This window comes from Schistocerca cancellata, chromosome 6 (genome assembly GCF_023864275.1).
Source record: "Schistocerca cancellata isolate TAMUIC-IGC-003103 chromosome 6, iqSchCanc2.1, whole genome shotgun sequence".
Taxonomy (NCBI): domain Eukaryota; kingdom Metazoa; phylum Arthropoda; class Insecta; order Orthoptera; family Acrididae; genus Schistocerca; species Schistocerca cancellata.
This window is the reverse complement of record NC_064631.1, coordinates 299397896-299415608: the sequence shown is the minus strand read 5'-3', so window position 1 is coordinate 299415608 and position 17713 is coordinate 299397896. Positions and strand designations below refer to the sequence as shown.

The following is a 17713-nucleotide window of genomic DNA, read 5'->3' as shown; positions in this document are numbered from 1 at the left end:
TCAAGACAGTTTTCGGATAATGTGTTCAAAAGTAATTCACACGACGGCTTGTCTGTACCACCTGTAATGAATCCATAGACATCCCAGTCTATACTAGGCAGGTTGAAGTCGCCTCCGACTAATATAGCATAATCCGGGTACTTCTGCGATACAGAGTGTAGACTCCCTTTGAATGATTCTAGAACTGTCACGGTGGAACCTGGTGGCCGGTAATAACACCCCACAATTAACTTCATTTCCCCTAGCCCTGTTAAAGGAGTCCAGATAACTTCACAATCACACTCTACTTCGACCTCAGTAGACACAATATTTTTGTCAACTGCAATGAAGACACCACATCCTACGGTGTCTAATCTGTCTTTCCGATACACGCTCCAACCCTCATTAAATATTTCAGAACTTCCTATCTCAGGGTTCAGCCAGGTCTCTGTCCCGAGAATAAATTGCGCGCCACAAGCTTCCTGGAGGGCAGTAAATTCAGGAACTTTATTCGGAACACACTGAAAATTTACTGCTAATATCTTGATAGCTGAAGTGTATTTACACTGAGCGCATCCTGATTTCCCTGCCTGCCCGTCGACTGGTGAGTGTTCATCAGGACACCTCGCACTACTGCGTAGCCTAAAAAAACCCCACGTGCACGCAACAAGTATTCTGCTACCCGAGTAGCCGCTTCCTTTGTGTAGTACACCCCTGACCTATCTAGGGGCGTCCTACAATTCCCCACCCAATAGCGAAAGTCTAGAAATCTGCAGCCAAGACCGTCACAGAGTCGACGAAGCCTCTGGTTGAGACCCTCCACTCGGCTCCAAACCAAAGGACCCCGATCCACTCTGGGATCGATGCTGCAAATAGAGAGCTCTGCTTGCACCCCGCGTGCGAGGCCAGCGGTCTCCACCAAATACGCCAGCCGCCTGTACGAACTGAGGATCGCCTCAGAACCCAAGCGACAGGCATCATTGGTGCCGACGTGAGCAACTACTTGCAGACAACTGCAACCCGTACGCTCGATAGCCACAGCCAAGGCCGCCTCCCCATCTTGGATGAGGCCCCCCGGCAGACAAACCGAGCGCACGTTGCGAGGAAAGGAAATCAGTAGCAGTAGTAAAAGGTACCATGTGCCACGCACCATGCTGTGGATGACAATTATTGAACTATATGAAATAAAATCGTAATAACTTCTGAATGGTTTGCGTTAGGACGTTCAAACCGCGCGCTTGGACCCGGGCCACGACGAGAATTAGTGTGCGTATCCGCATGGTTTGGTTGGGCGACGGAGCTCTCTTTCATTTGGATGGGTACGTCCATAAGCAAAATTGACGCATTTGGGGGGGGGTGGGGGTGGGACTGAGAATCCGCATTTCGCGATCGAGAAGTCTCTTCATTGTCAACGGGTGACTGTGCAGTGTGCAGCGTCTAGTCACGGAACAATCGGTGCAATATTCCTTGATGACAGCGTGACTACCGCACGGTACGTAAAGGTTTAGGAAGATGATTTCATCCCCTATTATCAAAAGTGACTAAGTGACCCTGATTCCGACAAGATACGGTTCATGCAGGACAGAGCTCGACCCAATCGAAGCAGAAGAGTGTTTCATGTCCTGGGAAAGAAGCACTTTGGGGATCACATTCTGGCTCTGTGGTACCCAGAGGCCACTGGCATAGGCCTCGATTGGCCGGATCTGAACACATGCGACTCCTTCCTGAAGGGCTGCATTAAAGACAAGGCGTACAGCAATAACCCCAAAGCCATTGCTTAGCTGAAAACAGCCATTCAGGAGGACATCAACAGTATCTATGTTCCGACATTTCAATGGCTCATCATCGCCAATGATGGCAGGCATATCAAACATGTCTTAACCTAAATCCGAATATCTGTAGTGACGTTTATATGTTGAATAAAGCGAGTGGACGGAGTAGTTTCTAACTGCACTCATGCTCATTAATTAAGGATAACTGCAGAATGTAGTGTAACTCAACGTGGCACTACACAGAACTGGCGCTAATAGCATAGGCACACAGGGAACACTCACGACACAGACCTGTAAGTCCACGTTATTGGTGATAAGTTGAGAAAACCGTCCCGGAACACGTGCTACAACATGCCACTGTTACCTGCACATGTACCCCGACATGAATATGGGATATGATCACTATGCAGACGTACACAGGCCGCACAACGGGTTGGCATACTCTGGATCAGGTGGTCGAGCAGCTGCTGGGGTATAGCCTCCCGTTCTTGCACCAGTGCCTGCCGAAGCTCCTGAAGTGTCATAGGAGTTCGAAGACGTCGAGCGAGAGCATCCCAGACGTGCTCGATGGGGTTTAGGTCTCGAGAACAGGCAGGCCACTCCATTCGCCTGATATCTTCTGTTTCAAGGTACTGCTCAACGATGGCAGCTAGGTGGGGCCGTGCGTTATCATCCATCAGGAGGAAGGTGGGACCCACTGCACCCCTGAAAGGCGGACATACTGTTGCAAAATAACGTTACGATACACCTGACCTGTTACAGTTCCTCTGTCAAAGACATGCAGGGGTGTTCGTGTACCAATCATAATCCCACCCCACACCATCAAACTACGACCTCCATACAGGTCCCTTTCAAGGACATTAACGGGTTGGTACCTGGTTCCTGGTTCATGCCAGATGAAAACCCGGCGAGAATCACTGTTCATACTATACCTGGACTCGACCGTGAACATAACCTGGGACCACTGTTTCAATGACCATGTACTGTGTTCTTGACACCAAACTTTACGGGCTCTACTGTGACCAGGGGCCAGTGGAATGCACCTTGCAGGTCTCCGGGCGAATAAACCGTGTGTGTTCAGTCGTCTGTAGACTGTGTGTCTGGACACAACTGTTCCAGTGGCTGCAGTAAGGTCCCGAGCAAGGCTACCTGCACTACTCTGTGCCAGTCTATGGGCACTGATGGTGAGATATCGGTCTTCTTGTGGTGTTGTACGCTGTGGACGTCCCGTACTGTAGCGTTTGGAGACGTTTCCTGTCTGCTGGAATCGTTGCCATAATCTTGAGGTCACGCTTTGTGGCATACGGGGAGCCCATGCTATGACCAGCGTGCAGTCCCCCTAGTATTCTACCGCTCATAACGTCATAAATTGTGTTCTTTGAACCATTTTCAACACACAGTCACGATTATGACGTCTGAAAACGTGTGCACTCTTACTCGATGCGCCGTATTCTGACATGAACCAACACACCTCTGCGTATGTGGACTGCTGCCAGCGCCACCGTGCGACGACCGCAGGTCAAATGCACAGCACGGTCATACCCCAGGTGATTCAGACCCGAAAATCGCCCACCAGAGCGTTGTTTAACCATTGTGGTGTGCGTACTGTAAGACCTTCAGTACACACACCATCAGATTATTTGACCTGTCGCTCTAACGAAGTAGGCGAGTGTCAGCAATATGTCTCGTGGTCTTATAGTGGCGTGTTTATCTTCTGCCATTAGGTCAGGCGATAGAAATGGCACTTGCACACTTTGAGTAGCAGATTGACGGTGACCAACTTTAAACAGAACTTGATTAATTTTCACACACATTTATTAAAATAATAACAAGCATAAACCTTACGTAACTTGATTCTGGATGCTACACCCCTGGAAATGGAAAAAAGAACACATTGACACCGGTGTGTCAGACCCACCATACTTGCTCCGGACACTGCGAGAGGGCTGTACAAGCAATGATCACACGCACGGCACAGCGGACACACCAGGAACCGCGCTGTTGGCCGTCGAATGGCGCTAGCTGCGCAGCATTTGTGCACCGCCGCCGTCAGTGTCAGCCAGTTTGCCGTGGCATACGGAGCTCCATCGCAGTCTTTAACACTGGTAGCATGCCGCGACAGCGTGGACGTGAACCGTATGTGCAGTTGACGGACTTTGAGCGAGGGCGTATAGTGGGCATGCGGGAGGCCGGGTGGACGTACCGCCGAATTGCTCAACACGTGGGGCGTGAGGTCTCCACAGTACATCGATGTTGTCGCCAGTGGTCGGCGGAAGGTGCACGTGCCCGTCGACCTGGGACCGGACCGCAGCGACGCACGGATGCACGCCAAGACCGTAGGATCCTACGCAGTGCCGTAGGGGACCGCACCGCCACTTCCCAGCAAATTAGGGACACTGTTGCTCCTGGGGTATCGGCGAGGACCATTCGCAACCGTCTCCATGAAGCTGGGCTACGGTCCCGCACACCGTTAGGCCGTCTTCCGCTCACGCCCCAACATCGTGCAGCCCGCCTCCAGTGGTGTCGCGACAGGCGTGAATGGGGGGACGAATGGAGACGTGTCGTCTTCAGCGATGAGAGTCGCTTCTGCCTTGGTGCCAATGATGGTCGTATGCGTGTTTGGCGCCGTGCAGGTGAGCGCCACAATCAGGACTGCATACGACCGAGGCACACAGGGCCAACACCCGGCATCATGGTGTGGGGAGCGATCTCCTACACTGGCCGTACACCACTGGTGATCGTCGAGGGGACACTGAATAGTGCACGGTACATCCAAACCGTCATCGAACCCATCGTTCTACCATTGAGCATGTTTGGGACTGGACGAAGCGTCGTCTCACGCGGTCTGCACGTCCAGCACGAACGCTGGTCCAACTGAGGCACCAGGTGGAAATGGCATGGCAAGCCGTTCCACAGGACTACATCCAGCATCTCTACGATCGTCTCCATGGGAGAATAGCAGCCTGCATTGCTGCGAAAGGTGGATATACACTGTACTAGTGGCGACATTGTGCATGCTCTGTTGCCTGTGTCTATGTGCCTGTGGTTCTGTCAGTATGATCATGTGATGTATCTGACCCCAGGAATGTGTCAATAAAGTTTCCCCTTCCTGGGACAATGAATTCATGGTGTTCTTATTTCAATTTCCAGGAGTGTATTTACAATTGAGAATCTGAAGTTCCTTTGGTCTTGGTATGTTAATCTTATTCTCACATCTCTGATACTTGACAAAGTGTCTATACATTTCTCTTCATGGCTATGTACATGAATATGATAATCTTATTAGGCGCAGACTGAAAGTTGACTATAGATTGGCACAGAGAAATGCAGACTAATGCAGACTGACTAATCGGAGGTCTGTACACTCGTTATAATACCTGGTGCATTCAGGTATCACTGTGCGAGTGTGATCCGCGAGGAGAAAAGGTTCTACGTTAGCAGCAATCTCATTGGCTGCGTTACATATTAATACGCGGATCGGCGGAAGCAAAATTTGGTCCGTCTCTAAGGCAGCGCCATCTCGTAGTGCGGAGACGGACGAGCTCTGTGCCTGCGCTGTTGTGCTTAGTGGGGCGCGCTCTAGTGGGAAAGTTGTGTACGCGCTGACTACACGGAACTATGTACACAACAACCGTGTATCAGCATGAACCTTTATTTATGAGCACAAGTGTAATTTACTTTTTTTTTTTCATATAGCTCAGTAATTGTCACCCTGTATATAGATGTAGATCAGGAGTGAGCAACAGGCAAATGCGTAACAAGTGAAGAAAGATGGAGAAGAGTGAGTGGCGGTACGCACCTGGCACTGGCCGCTGATGCACATGTCGAGGGAGCCGGGGCGGCAGCGCGTGCCGTCCCTGACGCGGTCGGCCAGGCGGGCGACGACGAGCGAGCCGTCGCGGCGCGTGGCGCGGCACGTGAGCGCGCACGGGGCCGCCTCGTCCTCGTGCGCCGACCAGCGCAGCAGCTCGCCCTCCCACGGGTCGCCGCTCAGCGCCGCGCACTGCTCGTCCCGGAAGTCGCCCGCCTCCGGGCACGGCTGCAGACAAGGGCATACACATATACAGGCTGTTACAAAAAGGTACGGCCAAGCTTTCAGGAAACATTCCTCACACACAAATAAAGAAAAGATGTTATGTGGACATGCGTCCGGAAAAGCTTAATTTCCGTGTTAGAGCTAATTTTAGTTTCGTCAGTATGTACTGTACTTCCTCGATTCACCGCCAGTTGGCCCAATTGAAGGAAGGTAATGTTGACTTCGGTGCTTGTGTTGACATGCGACTCATTGCTCTACAGTACTAACATCGAGCACATCAGTACGTAGCATCAACAGGTTAGTGTTCATCACGAACGTGGTTTTGCAGCCAGTGCAATGTTTACAAATGCGGAGTTGGCAGATGCCCATTTGATGTATGGATTCGCACGGGGCAATAGCCGCGGCGCGGTACGTTTGTATTGAGACATATTTCCAGAACGAAGGTGTCCCGACAGGAAGACGTTCGAAGCAATTGATCGGCGTCTTAGGGAGCACGGAATATTCCAGCCTATGACTCGCGACTGGGGAAGACCTAGAACGACGAGGACACCTGCAATGGACGGGGCAATTCTTCGTGCAGTTGACGATAACCCTAATGTCAGTGTCAGAGAAGTTGCTGCTGTACAAGCTAACGTTGACCACGTCATTGTTGTTTCCGTGCCATCTACAGCGTGTGCAGGCACTGTCAGCAGTTGATTCGCCTCCACGAGTACACTTCTGTGAATGGTTCGTCCAACAATGTGTCAATCCTCATTTCAGTGCAAATGTTCTCTTTACGGATGAGGCTTCATTCCGACGTGATCAAATTCTAAATTTTCACAATCAACATGTGTGGGCTGACGAGAATCCGCACGCAATTGTGCAATCACGTCATCAACACAGATTTCCTGTGAACGTTTGGGCAGGCATTGTTGGTGATGTCTTGGTTGGGCCCCATGTTCTTCCACCTACGCTCAATAGAGCACGTTATCATGATTTCATACAGGATACTCTACCTGTGCTGCTAGAACATGTGCCTTTACAAGTACGACACAACATGTGCTTCATGCACGATGGAGCTCCTGCACATTTCAGTCGAAGTGTTCGTACGCTTCTCAACAACAGATTCGGTGACCGATGGATTGGTAGAGGCGGACCAATTCCATTGCCTCCACGCTCTCCTGACCTCAACCCTCTTGACTTTCATTTATGGGCGCATTTGAAAGCTCTTGTCTACGCAACCCCGGTACCAAATGTAGAGACTCTTCGTGCTCGTATTGTGGACGGCTGTGAAACAATACGCCATTCTCCAGGGCTGCATCAGCGCATCAGGAATTCCGTGAGACGGAGGGTGGATACATGTATCCTCGCCAACGGAGGACATTTTGAACATTTCCTGTAATAAAAGTGTTTCAAGTCACGCTGGTACGTTCTGTTGCTGTGTGTTTCCATTCCATGATTAATGTGATTTGAAGAGAAGTAATAAAATGAGCTCTGACATGGAAAGTAAGCGTTACCTGACACATGTCCACGTAACATATTTTCTTTCTTTGTGTGTGAGGAATGTTTCCTGAAAGTTTGGCCGTACCTTCTTGTAACACCCTGTATACACTCTCAGCGCCTTATTTAGCATCCGTAGACCCCTACATCTAGGCATAGAGAGAATCTAGTACAGTGTTTCCCAACCTTTCTTGGGCCGTTACCCCTGAGTGCAATTAGACACTTGCTACACTGAAGCGCTAAACAAACTGGTATAGGTATGCGTATTCAAATACACAGATATGTAAACAGGCAGAAGACGGCGCTGCGGTCGGCAACGCCAATATAAGACAACAAGAGTCTGGCGCACTGTTACTGCTGCTACAATGGCAGGTTTAACCCTTTCGTGAGCCGTGGGAAACATGCTTCCCACTACAATGAACTCGCTCCTAGTTCCGTGGGATTCACAGTTCCCACCTCTGTACGGTGCTACCACCTAGTGAACAGTATAGGGTACTGCTTCCAATCGGAAGTTCCCGCCGTTTTTGCTGTACCTTCGCGCAGAGGCATTGTATAGCTGAGTGTTGCTCTGTAGAGGAGCCTTTCAGTGTTGTTTGCGTGACATTTTGCGATTTTTTCCTCAAAGCTATAGTATAAGGTAAATACTTTTGATTTACCCAAAGTTATGAATGAAAACGTAAAATTGGAACGAGGAGAATTCCAGTTTGAAACAAAAGGAGCCATTTCTGCAGTAAAATGGATGGATAACCGTCCACTCACTTTCCTGTCCTCAATTCATGACCCATGAGAAACAGCAACAATGAAAAGGAAAAACAAGAATGGTACTAGTACAGAGATTTCTTGTCCTGAAGTTGTGGCAGAATACAACAAAATAATGGGTGGTGTCGATAAGTTTGATCAATTACGAGAAAGGTATGCTATTGGCAGACTTTCTGTAAAATGGTGGCATAGAATATTTTATTTCCTGGTGGACGTTGCTCCAGTGAACAGTTTTATCCTGTGGAAAATAAGTAAAAGAGAAAGAGGACAGCATGATCAGCTCACATACAGGATCCATCTAGCCACACAATTGATCGCTGGCTTCTAATCCCAAAATAGGCGTGGACAAAAGTCTGTCTTTCTGACAAAAAGGGGTAAAGTACCTGAAGATTTTCGTCTTGTCGCTGTAGGGGAGCATCAACCCATTTTAGGAGAAACCTACTGGACGTGCCGTCATTGTAGTACCAATGCTGCGGAAAAGAGCACTCGCTGTGTTTGTACATATTGTCAAATACCACTTTGCATAGACCCATGTTTCAGAAAATTTCATGGCAAGTAATTGTGAACAATCATTGCAACAAGAGAAGTAAATTTATGAGGTAAATATGACATATATTGAAAAAGTTGTTTTTGTCATTTAACTCCAAGGAAGGAAGAATACTTCCCAACTTGTTGTGTAACTTCACTTTCACAGTTGGAACAAATTTGATATTCTGTATGATAAATATACCTATCTGTTAACTACTATCTGCTCTCTATTCATTAAAAAAAACTGCTCAGTAATTTTGCCCACGAAAGGGTTAAGTGAGTTTGAACGTTGTGTTGTAATCGGCGCCCGACCTATGGGATGCAGTACGTCCGAGGCAGCGATGACTCGGGGATTTTCCCCTACGACCATTTCACGAGCGTACCGCGAATCACAGGAATCTGGCAAAACATCAGATCTCCAACACTGCTTCAGCCGGAGAAATATTCTGACGACTGAAGAAAAAAATGATTCAAATGGCTCTGAGCACTATGGGACTCAACATCTTTGGTCATCAGTCTCCTAGAACTTAGAACTACTTAAACCTAACTAACCTAAGGACATCACACACATCCATGCCCGAGGCAGGATTCGAACCTGCGACCGTAGCAGCAGCGCGGTTCCAGACGAGTGAAGAGAATCAGTTAACGTGACAGAAGAACCCTTCCGCAAATCGCTGCAGGTTTCAATGCTGGGCCATAAACATGACAGCCTGCGTACCGTTCAACGAAACATCATCGATATGGGCTTTCGGAGACGAAGGCCCACTCCTGAATCCTTGATGACTGCACAACACAAAGCTTTACGCCTCACTTTGGCGCCGCGACACCGACACTGGACTGTTGGTGATTGGAAACATGTTGCCTGGTCGGAAGAGTCTCGTTTCAAATTGTATCAACCTGATGGACGTGTACTGCTATGGAGACAACCTCGTGAATCCATGGACCCTGCATGTCAGCAGGGGTCTGTTCAAGCTGGTAAAGGCTCAGTAATGGCGTGGGGCGCGTGCAGTTGGAGTAATATGGGACCCCTGATACGTCTAGATATGACTGACAGCTGACACGTACGTAAGCATCTTGTTTGATCATCTGCATCCGTTCATGTCCATTGTGCATTCCGACGGACTTGGGTAATTTCAGCAGGACAGTGCAACAGCCCACCCATCCAGAATTGCTACAGAGTGGCTCCAGGAAGATCTTTCTGAGTTTAAACACTTACGCTGGCCACCAAACTCCTCAGGCATGAACATTATTGAGCATATCTGGCATGCCTTGCAACGTGCTGTTCGGAAGAGTTCTCCACCCCCTCGTACTCTAGCGGATTTATGGACAGCCCTGCAGGATTCGTGGTGTCAGCTCTCTCCAGCAGTACTTTGACATTAGTCGAGTTCATGTCACATCGTGTTGGGGCACTTCTGCGCGCTCGCGGGGGGTCCTACATAATATTAGGCAGGAACTCGCCACTGCGTTCCTCGAACTACTCCATGACAATCCTGGCTTTGTGACACCGCGCATTATCTTCAAAAATGCCACTGCAGTCGGTGAACATGATCGTCATGAAGGGGTGTACGTGGTCTGCACCAGTATGCGATACTCCTTGGCCGTCATGGTGCCTTGCACGACTTCCACTGGACCCAGAATGCCCACGTGATTTTCCATAGAGAAAAACTGAGCAGCCGCCGACTTGTCTCCGAGCCACAGTACAAGGAGCTGTTCGTCTGGAAGAAGACGGATTCGCGCCCTTCCATCGGCTTGATGAAAAAGATATCGGTATTCATCAGACCATGCAACGCTGTCACTGAAGCAACGTCCAGTGCCGATGGTCAGATGCCGATTTCAGCCGTAGTTGCTGACAACCTGGTGTTAACATTGGCACGCGCATGGGTCTTCGGCTGCAGAGGTCCCTCGTCAAGAGTGTTCGGTGCACAGTGTGTGTATGTGTGTGTGTGTGTGTGTGTGTGTGTAGGCACACTTACACCCTGCCCAGTTCGCCACAGTTCGCTGCCTGTCCTGTTGAGCCAGTCTGCCGTCCGACATCTTTAATGAGGGGTGCCTGCCCAGCTCCACGACGTCTGGACGTGGTTTCGCCCTGGTTTCACCACGTATTGAAGATACTCACTACAGCACTCCTCGAACCACCAAAAACTCGTGCAGTTGTCGAAATTATCATGCCGACCCTCCGGGTCATCACAATCTACCCTCGGCGAAACTCAGATGCGTCGCTACTTCTCCATTCTACACATGAACAACACACTCACTGATACTACATGCACCGTGTGGGCTTCTGACGAGCAGTCATTCCTCGCCAGGTGACACTGTTATCGCCTGTGTAACAGTTCTGATACTAAATGTAACTAGGTTTTCTCTTTTGATGCTAGTCAATTGTCAGGATGAGCATTCTAAAGCATTATGTCAGGGTGAAAATACTAAATTAATTAATTTTTCTCTCTTAACAACATGTGGGCAGGGTGGGTTCTTCCTTGGCTCGGGTATGAGGTAGAATGAAACAGCATTTTTACATAAGATAACTTTTATTGAAGATTTGTACAACTGTTTCCTTACTCGATATTCTGGCTCTGAGAGTGGAACATGTGTCGTTTGCGAAGCCTTCTGCTGCGGCAGCGGCGGCGTCTGATTACGCGTGGCAGTGTGTATCTCGTGTCGCCGTCTCGCCCAGCAGACTGGAGACGCGCGGCGCGAGGTGGCCCGTTTAATTATTGCGAGCGAAGTCGTGCATCGGATGGTGATACCTTGGATGTGGCGTCCCAGTGTTTCTCTTCTCTAAGCGGCCGCGTGTGTTGTGCGTCGGCCAGCGGAGCGGCGCGACGGGGGAAGACCAGTGTCCCGGACTCGAACAACGGACTCCCGCTTGCCAGTCTTCAGCTGTCAGGTCTTCATCCCAGCTCACAGGTGACTGCTGATGTGAGACCGTCTCCTTCACGTCCTCACGAGTCACCCGGGTACGTAAAAATCAGACTTCAAATACCTTTTAACTTCTGTCTACTGGCGCCGAGGCTGCTGCTTGCTATTCCATTACAGCGGCGGACTTGGTGCGTCTGTGCATGATGTAGTCTCTTCTTGCATGATGGTCTTCAGCACCGAAACTGACTGAAAACTACTGCTACTCGTCTCTTCTTCCTTCGTCTGTCAGGCTCACTGCGTCCCGCGTATTTGTTCACTTCAGTTTACTGGAGGTGAACGACTTCACGGTCATTGCCTCTTCTGTCACGTTGAAAAGCTTCTCGAAGAATCTTCTTAACATCGGTCATTGGCTCTTGGAATGTAGGCGAGGGCCTTTGCTCACATGTGACGACTGAGAAACACGTGAGCCGGTCATTGCCTCTTCTGTCACGTTGAAAAGCTTCTCGAAGAATCTTCTTAACGACGGTCATTGGAATGTAGGCGAGGGCCTTTGCTCACATGTGACAACTGAGAAACACATGAGCCGGTCGGGCGATGTCCTGACGGCTGAATCGACAGCGTCCGCTTATGGGGAACTTGCTGACTTCACAGTCATTATCTCTTCTGCTCTGCTGTTCTGCCCGCTGTTTGCCAGTATGTAACTCTCTAAACTAAACCAAGTTTTTCATTTATATTCTAATTTCTACTTCACTTTGATTTCACTAATTTATTTACTTAAGTACCACTCAACACCTGGACAGGTTTATAATGATAGTAGGTCGGTAGTCATAATGTTCTGGCTGATCAACGTAATTCAGCTGATCGACGAATGAAGGAAGTAAATAACGTCCAAGAAAGGAAAGAAACCAAGGCAGGATATAAGGAATGAAATAATACGAACTGAAGGGAAGCCAGGGCGAAATAGCAATAGCAAAAGTGTGAAGTAATAAAAAAAAAAAGAAATGGTCGTCAGAAGGACTGATTCAAAATTATACAAAGAACATTTGCGAAATTAAGAAGTACAACTTTAGCATTAAGAATGCAAGAGGAACTACATTGTTAAACGCAGAGGAGAGAGTACATTTGAGGCTTCTGCACGGCGATGGAACTGTCTAATCACTTGGTAGAGGAACACATGGGAGTCGATATGGAAGATTCAGGATATCTAGTATCAAAATCAGTAGAGCTCCGGAAGAGTTGCGATCACTCAAGGAGGAAGGCATAAATAACTTTCCTTCGAAATTTGAAAAATCTCTGGGAGAAGTAGAATCCAAACGACTATTAAGATTGGTTTTCAGAATGTATGATTCTGGGTAAATACCCGGAAAAACATCATCCATACAATCTCAAAGATAAGTGCGACAACTATAGCGCAGTTAGCTTCATAGATCATGTATACAAGCTGACGAGAATAGTATACAGATGAATCGAATATAATAATGAGCATATGACAGATGGCAATTTGTACGGCTTTCGGAAAGTTAAAGGCACCAGAGAGGCAGTTATGAGTTTTACTTGATAATGAAAGCTGGATTTAAGAAAATTCATGACATGATCATAGGATTTGTCGACCTAAAAATATAAAGTGTTTGAGTGCTAGGAAAAGGTTCGACAATGTAAAATGGCTGAAGGTTCGCAATTCACAAGAAAATAGGCGTACGATATTGCGAAAGTCGCATAATACACAATATGGAAGAATCAAGGACATAAAAAGCTGACTAGCACAGGAGAAGTGGGCTTCCTGGCCAAAGGAAGTCTCCTAATACGAAATAACGTGCTTAATTTAAGGAAGAAATCTATGAAAATGTGTTGTTTGATGCACCGCATAGTACTGAAGTGAATCATGGACTGTCGGAAAACCGGAAAAGAAGAGAATCGAAGCATTTGAGATGTGGTGCTGTAGAAGAATGTTGAAATTTAGGTGGACTGATAAGGAACGACGAGGTTCTCCGCGGAATCGGCGAGGAAAGGAATATATGGCAAACACCGACAGGAATAAGGGACTGGATGATAGGACATCTGTTACGACATCAGGGAATAACTTCCGTGGTGCTAGAGGGAGCTACAGAAGGTAGAAACTGTATAAGTAGACACCGATTGGAATAAGCCCAGCAAATACACTGACGTAAAGAAAAACCGCAACACCCAGAAGTAATTAATGTAGACTAATGAAATTTCGGGAATACATTTGTCTAGGTAAAACACAAGTTAATGTAAGCCCGAGACAAGCCATTATAAATGTGAAATGCTGTCACATTAACAACCTAGAGAATGTTGAATGCAAGCACGAAAATGCGCGTGCATTTTGTTGTACAAGTGCCGGATGTCGGTTTGTGGGATGGAGTTCCATGCTTGTTTCACTTAGTCTGTACAGGGACTGTTGATGCTGATTGTGGATGACAGTGGAGTAGTCGTCTGATGATGTCCCATGTGTGCTAGGCTGGAGACACATCTGGTGATGGAGCGGGACAGGGCAATATGTAAAGCATAACAGCAGTATACAGGCGAACGTTATCCTGCTGGAAAACACCCCCTGGAATGCTGTTCGTGAACGGCAGCACAACAGGTCGAATCACCATGCTGAGGTCCAGTTTTGCAGTCAGGGTGTTAGAGATAACCACGAGAGTGCTCCTGCTGTCATACGAAATCGCACCGCCTACCATAAGATGCAAGTCTACTGTGTCTGGCACGCAGGCAAGTTCGTTGCAGGCCCTCAACTGGACTCCTTGTAACCAACACACGGACATCGCTGGCACCGAGGCGGAACCGACTTTCATCAGAAAAAACAACAGACCTCCACTCTGCCTCCCAATGAACTCTCGCTTGACACCACTGAAGTCGCGAACGGCGGTGGTTTGTGGTCAGTGGATTGCACGTTACAAGGCGTCTGGCTCGTAGCTGTCCTTGGAGTAACCAATTTGTCTCAGTTTTCTGTGTCACTTTGGTGCCACCTACTGTTCAAACTGCTGGTGCAGGCACAGTAAGATGCGCCTCAGCCGTAGGTCGAAGACGCTGGTCTCCCTTCTTGGTAGTGCCATGTGGCCGTCCGGAGCCCGGTCTTCCCGCGACCGTACGTTCACGTGACCACCTCTGTCAGCAGTCATATACACACTGGCTACATAGCTGCCAAGTCTTTCTGCAGTATCACAGAGGCAATATCCATCTTCTCGTAACCCTATTACACGACCTCGTTCAAACCAACACCGGCTCAAAGGAAGACCTCGGCGCTTGTTCGTGACGTCACGTCAGCTAGGCACGGCCAACGCCAAGTCTGTTGCAGGTATACTTATAATGGTGGTGTCTCCCTCTCTGACACAGGAAAATGTGAAACTATTGGCGGTAGTTGACCAACACACATCGTTCTGAGAGATTTCTGTAATCAATTAATTGTGCAATTCATTACACTTCTTAACAAATAGTGTACTCCAGAACTTAAATTTCCGACTGTTTTAAGGATTGACATACAAAAACAACTTCATGGTCCAGCAGCAACAGAATTCGTGCTTATTTACCTTATTTGTAAATCTGAGGAAGTTATGTTTGTACTGGGTTGCTTTTACAAGAAACTGTGAACATATTGGTGCTCTTCTTTAGGTATCTTGGTTGACTGTGGGTTGAGGAATACTGAATGTTAATGAAATATCTTGCGATTGTACACGTTGGGGGAAGGGGTGGGGGACAGAAGAAGAGGCGAAAGAGAGATACTTGTTTTATCAAATAAATTTTTTTTATCTTATAAAGTTTCTCCTTTCAGTTGTAAAAGGGGCATATTTATCTTTTCTAATGTGCATGTTTAAAAAAGTTTAAGCTCACCAGTATTTTCGATGTATCTACATCTACATCTACATCTATACTCCGCGAGCCACCTTACGGTGTGTGGCGGAGGGTACTTATTGTACCACTATCTGATCCCCCCTTCCCTGTTCCATTCACGAATTGTGCGTGGGAAGAACGACTGCTTGTAAGTCTCCGTATTTGCTCTAATTTCTCGGATCTTTTCGTTGTGATCATTACGCGAGATATATGTGGGCGGTAGTAATATGTTGCCCATCTCTTCCCGGAATGTGCTCTCTCGTAATTTCGATAATAAACCTCTCCGTATTGCGTAACGCCTTTCTTGAAGTGTCCGCCACTGGAGCTTGTTCAGCATCTCCGTAACGCTCTCGCGCTGACTAAATGTCCCCATGACGAATCGCGCTGCTTTTCGCTGGATCATGTCTATCTCTTCTATTAATCCAACCTGGTAAGGGTCCCATACTGATGAGCAATACTCAAGAATCGGACGAACAAGCGTTTTGTAAGCTACTTCTTTCGTCGATGAGTCACATTTTCTTAGAATTCTTCCTATGAATCTCAACCTGGCGCCTGCTTTTCCCACTATTTGTTTTATGTGATCATTCCACTTCAGATCGCTCCGGATAGTAACTCCTAAGTATTTTACGGTCGTTACCGCTTCCAATGATTTACCACCTATGGCATAATCGTACTGGAATGGATTTCTGCCCCTATGTATGCGCATTATATTACATTTATCTACGTTTAGGGAAAGCTGCCAGCTGTCGCACCATGCAATAATCCTCTGCAGGTCTTCCTGGAGTACGTACGAGTCTTCTGATGTTGCTACTTTCTTGTAGACAACCGTGTCATCTGCAAATAGCCTCACGGAGCTACCGATGTTGTCAACTAAGTCATTTATGTATATTGTAAACAATAAAGGTCCTATCACGCTTCCTTGCGGTACTCCCGAAATTACCTCTACATCTGCAGATTTTGAACCGTTAAGAATGACATGTTGTGTTCTTTCTTCTAGGAAATCCTGAATCCAATCACAAACCTGGTCCGATATTCCGTAAGCTCGTATTTTTTTCATTAAACGTAAGTGCGGAACCGTATCAAATGCCTTCCTGAAGTCCAGGAATACGGCATCAATCTGCTCGCCAGTGTCTACGGCACTGTGAATTTCTTGGGCAAATAGGGCGAGCTGAGTTTCACATGATCTCTGTTTGCGGAATCCATGTTGGTTATGATGAAGGAGATTTGTATTATCTAAGAACGTCATAATACGAGAACACAAAACATGTTCCATTATTCTACAACAGATTGACGTAAGCGAAATAGGCCTATAATTATTCGCATCTGATTTATGACCCTTCTTGAAAATGGGAACGACCTGCGCTTTCTTCCAGTCGCTAGGTACTTTACGTTCTTCCAGCGATCTACGATAAATTGCTGATAGAAAGGGGGCAAGTTCTTTAGCATAATCACTGTAGAATCTTAAGGGTATCTCGTCTGGTCCGGATGCTTTTCCGCTACTAAGTGATAGCAGTTGTTTTTCAATTCCGATATCGTTTATTTCAATATTTTCCATTTTGGCGTCCGTGCGACGGCTGAAGTCAGGGACCGTGTTACGATTTTCCGCAGTGAAACAGTTTCGGAACACTGAATTCAGTATTTCTGCCTTTCTTCGGTCGTCCTCTGTTTCGGTGCCATCGTGGTCAACGAGTGACTGAATAGGGGATTTAGATCCGCTTACCGATTTTACATATGACCAAAACTTTTTAGGGTTCTTGTTTAGATTGTTTGCCAATGTTTTATGTTCGAATTCGTTGAATGCTTCTCTCATTGCTCTCTTTACGCTCTTTTTCGCTTCGTTCAGCTTTTCCTTATCAGCTATGATTCGACTACTCTTAAACCTATGATGAAGCTTTCTTTGTTTCCGTAGTACCTTTCGTACATGATTGTTATACCACGGTGGATCTTTCCCCTCGCTTTGGACCTTAGTCGGTACGAACTTATCTAAGGCGTACTGGACGATGTTTCTGAATTTTTTCCATTTTTGTTCCACATCCTCTTCCTCAGAAATGAACGTTTGATGGTGGTCACTCAGATATTCTGCGATTTGTGCCCTATCACTCTTGTTAAGCAAATATATTTTCCTTCCTTTCTTGGCATTTCTTATTACACTTGTAGTCATTGATGCAACCACTGACTTATGATCACTGATACCCTCTTCTACATTCACGGAGTCGAAAAGTTCCGGTCTATTTGTTGCTATGAGGTCTAAAACGTTAGCTTCACGAGTTGGTTCTCTAACTATCTGCTCGAAGTAATTCTCGGACAAGGCAGTCAGGATAATGTCACAAGAGTCTCTGTCCCTGGCTCCAGTTCTGATTGTGTGACTATCCCATTCTATACCTGGTAGATTGAAGTCTCCCCCTATTACAATAGTATGATCACGAAACTTCTTCACGACGTTCTGCAG

At 47.3% G+C, this 17713-nt stretch overlaps 1 protein-coding gene across 1 annotated transcript in view; it reads right to left on the bottom strand.

Annotated features, from left to right (window-relative positions):
* Positions 1 to 17713, bottom strand: part of LOC126191540 (protein madd-4-like) — a 502815-nt gene that overhangs the window by 317004 nt on the left and 168098 nt on the right. The window contains exon 3 of the mRNA XM_049932445.1: positions 5551 to 5790. Coding sequence (XP_049788402.1) covers positions 5551 to 5790 — 240 coding nt within the window. The remainder of the gene's footprint in view (positions 1 to 5550; positions 5791 to 17713) is intronic.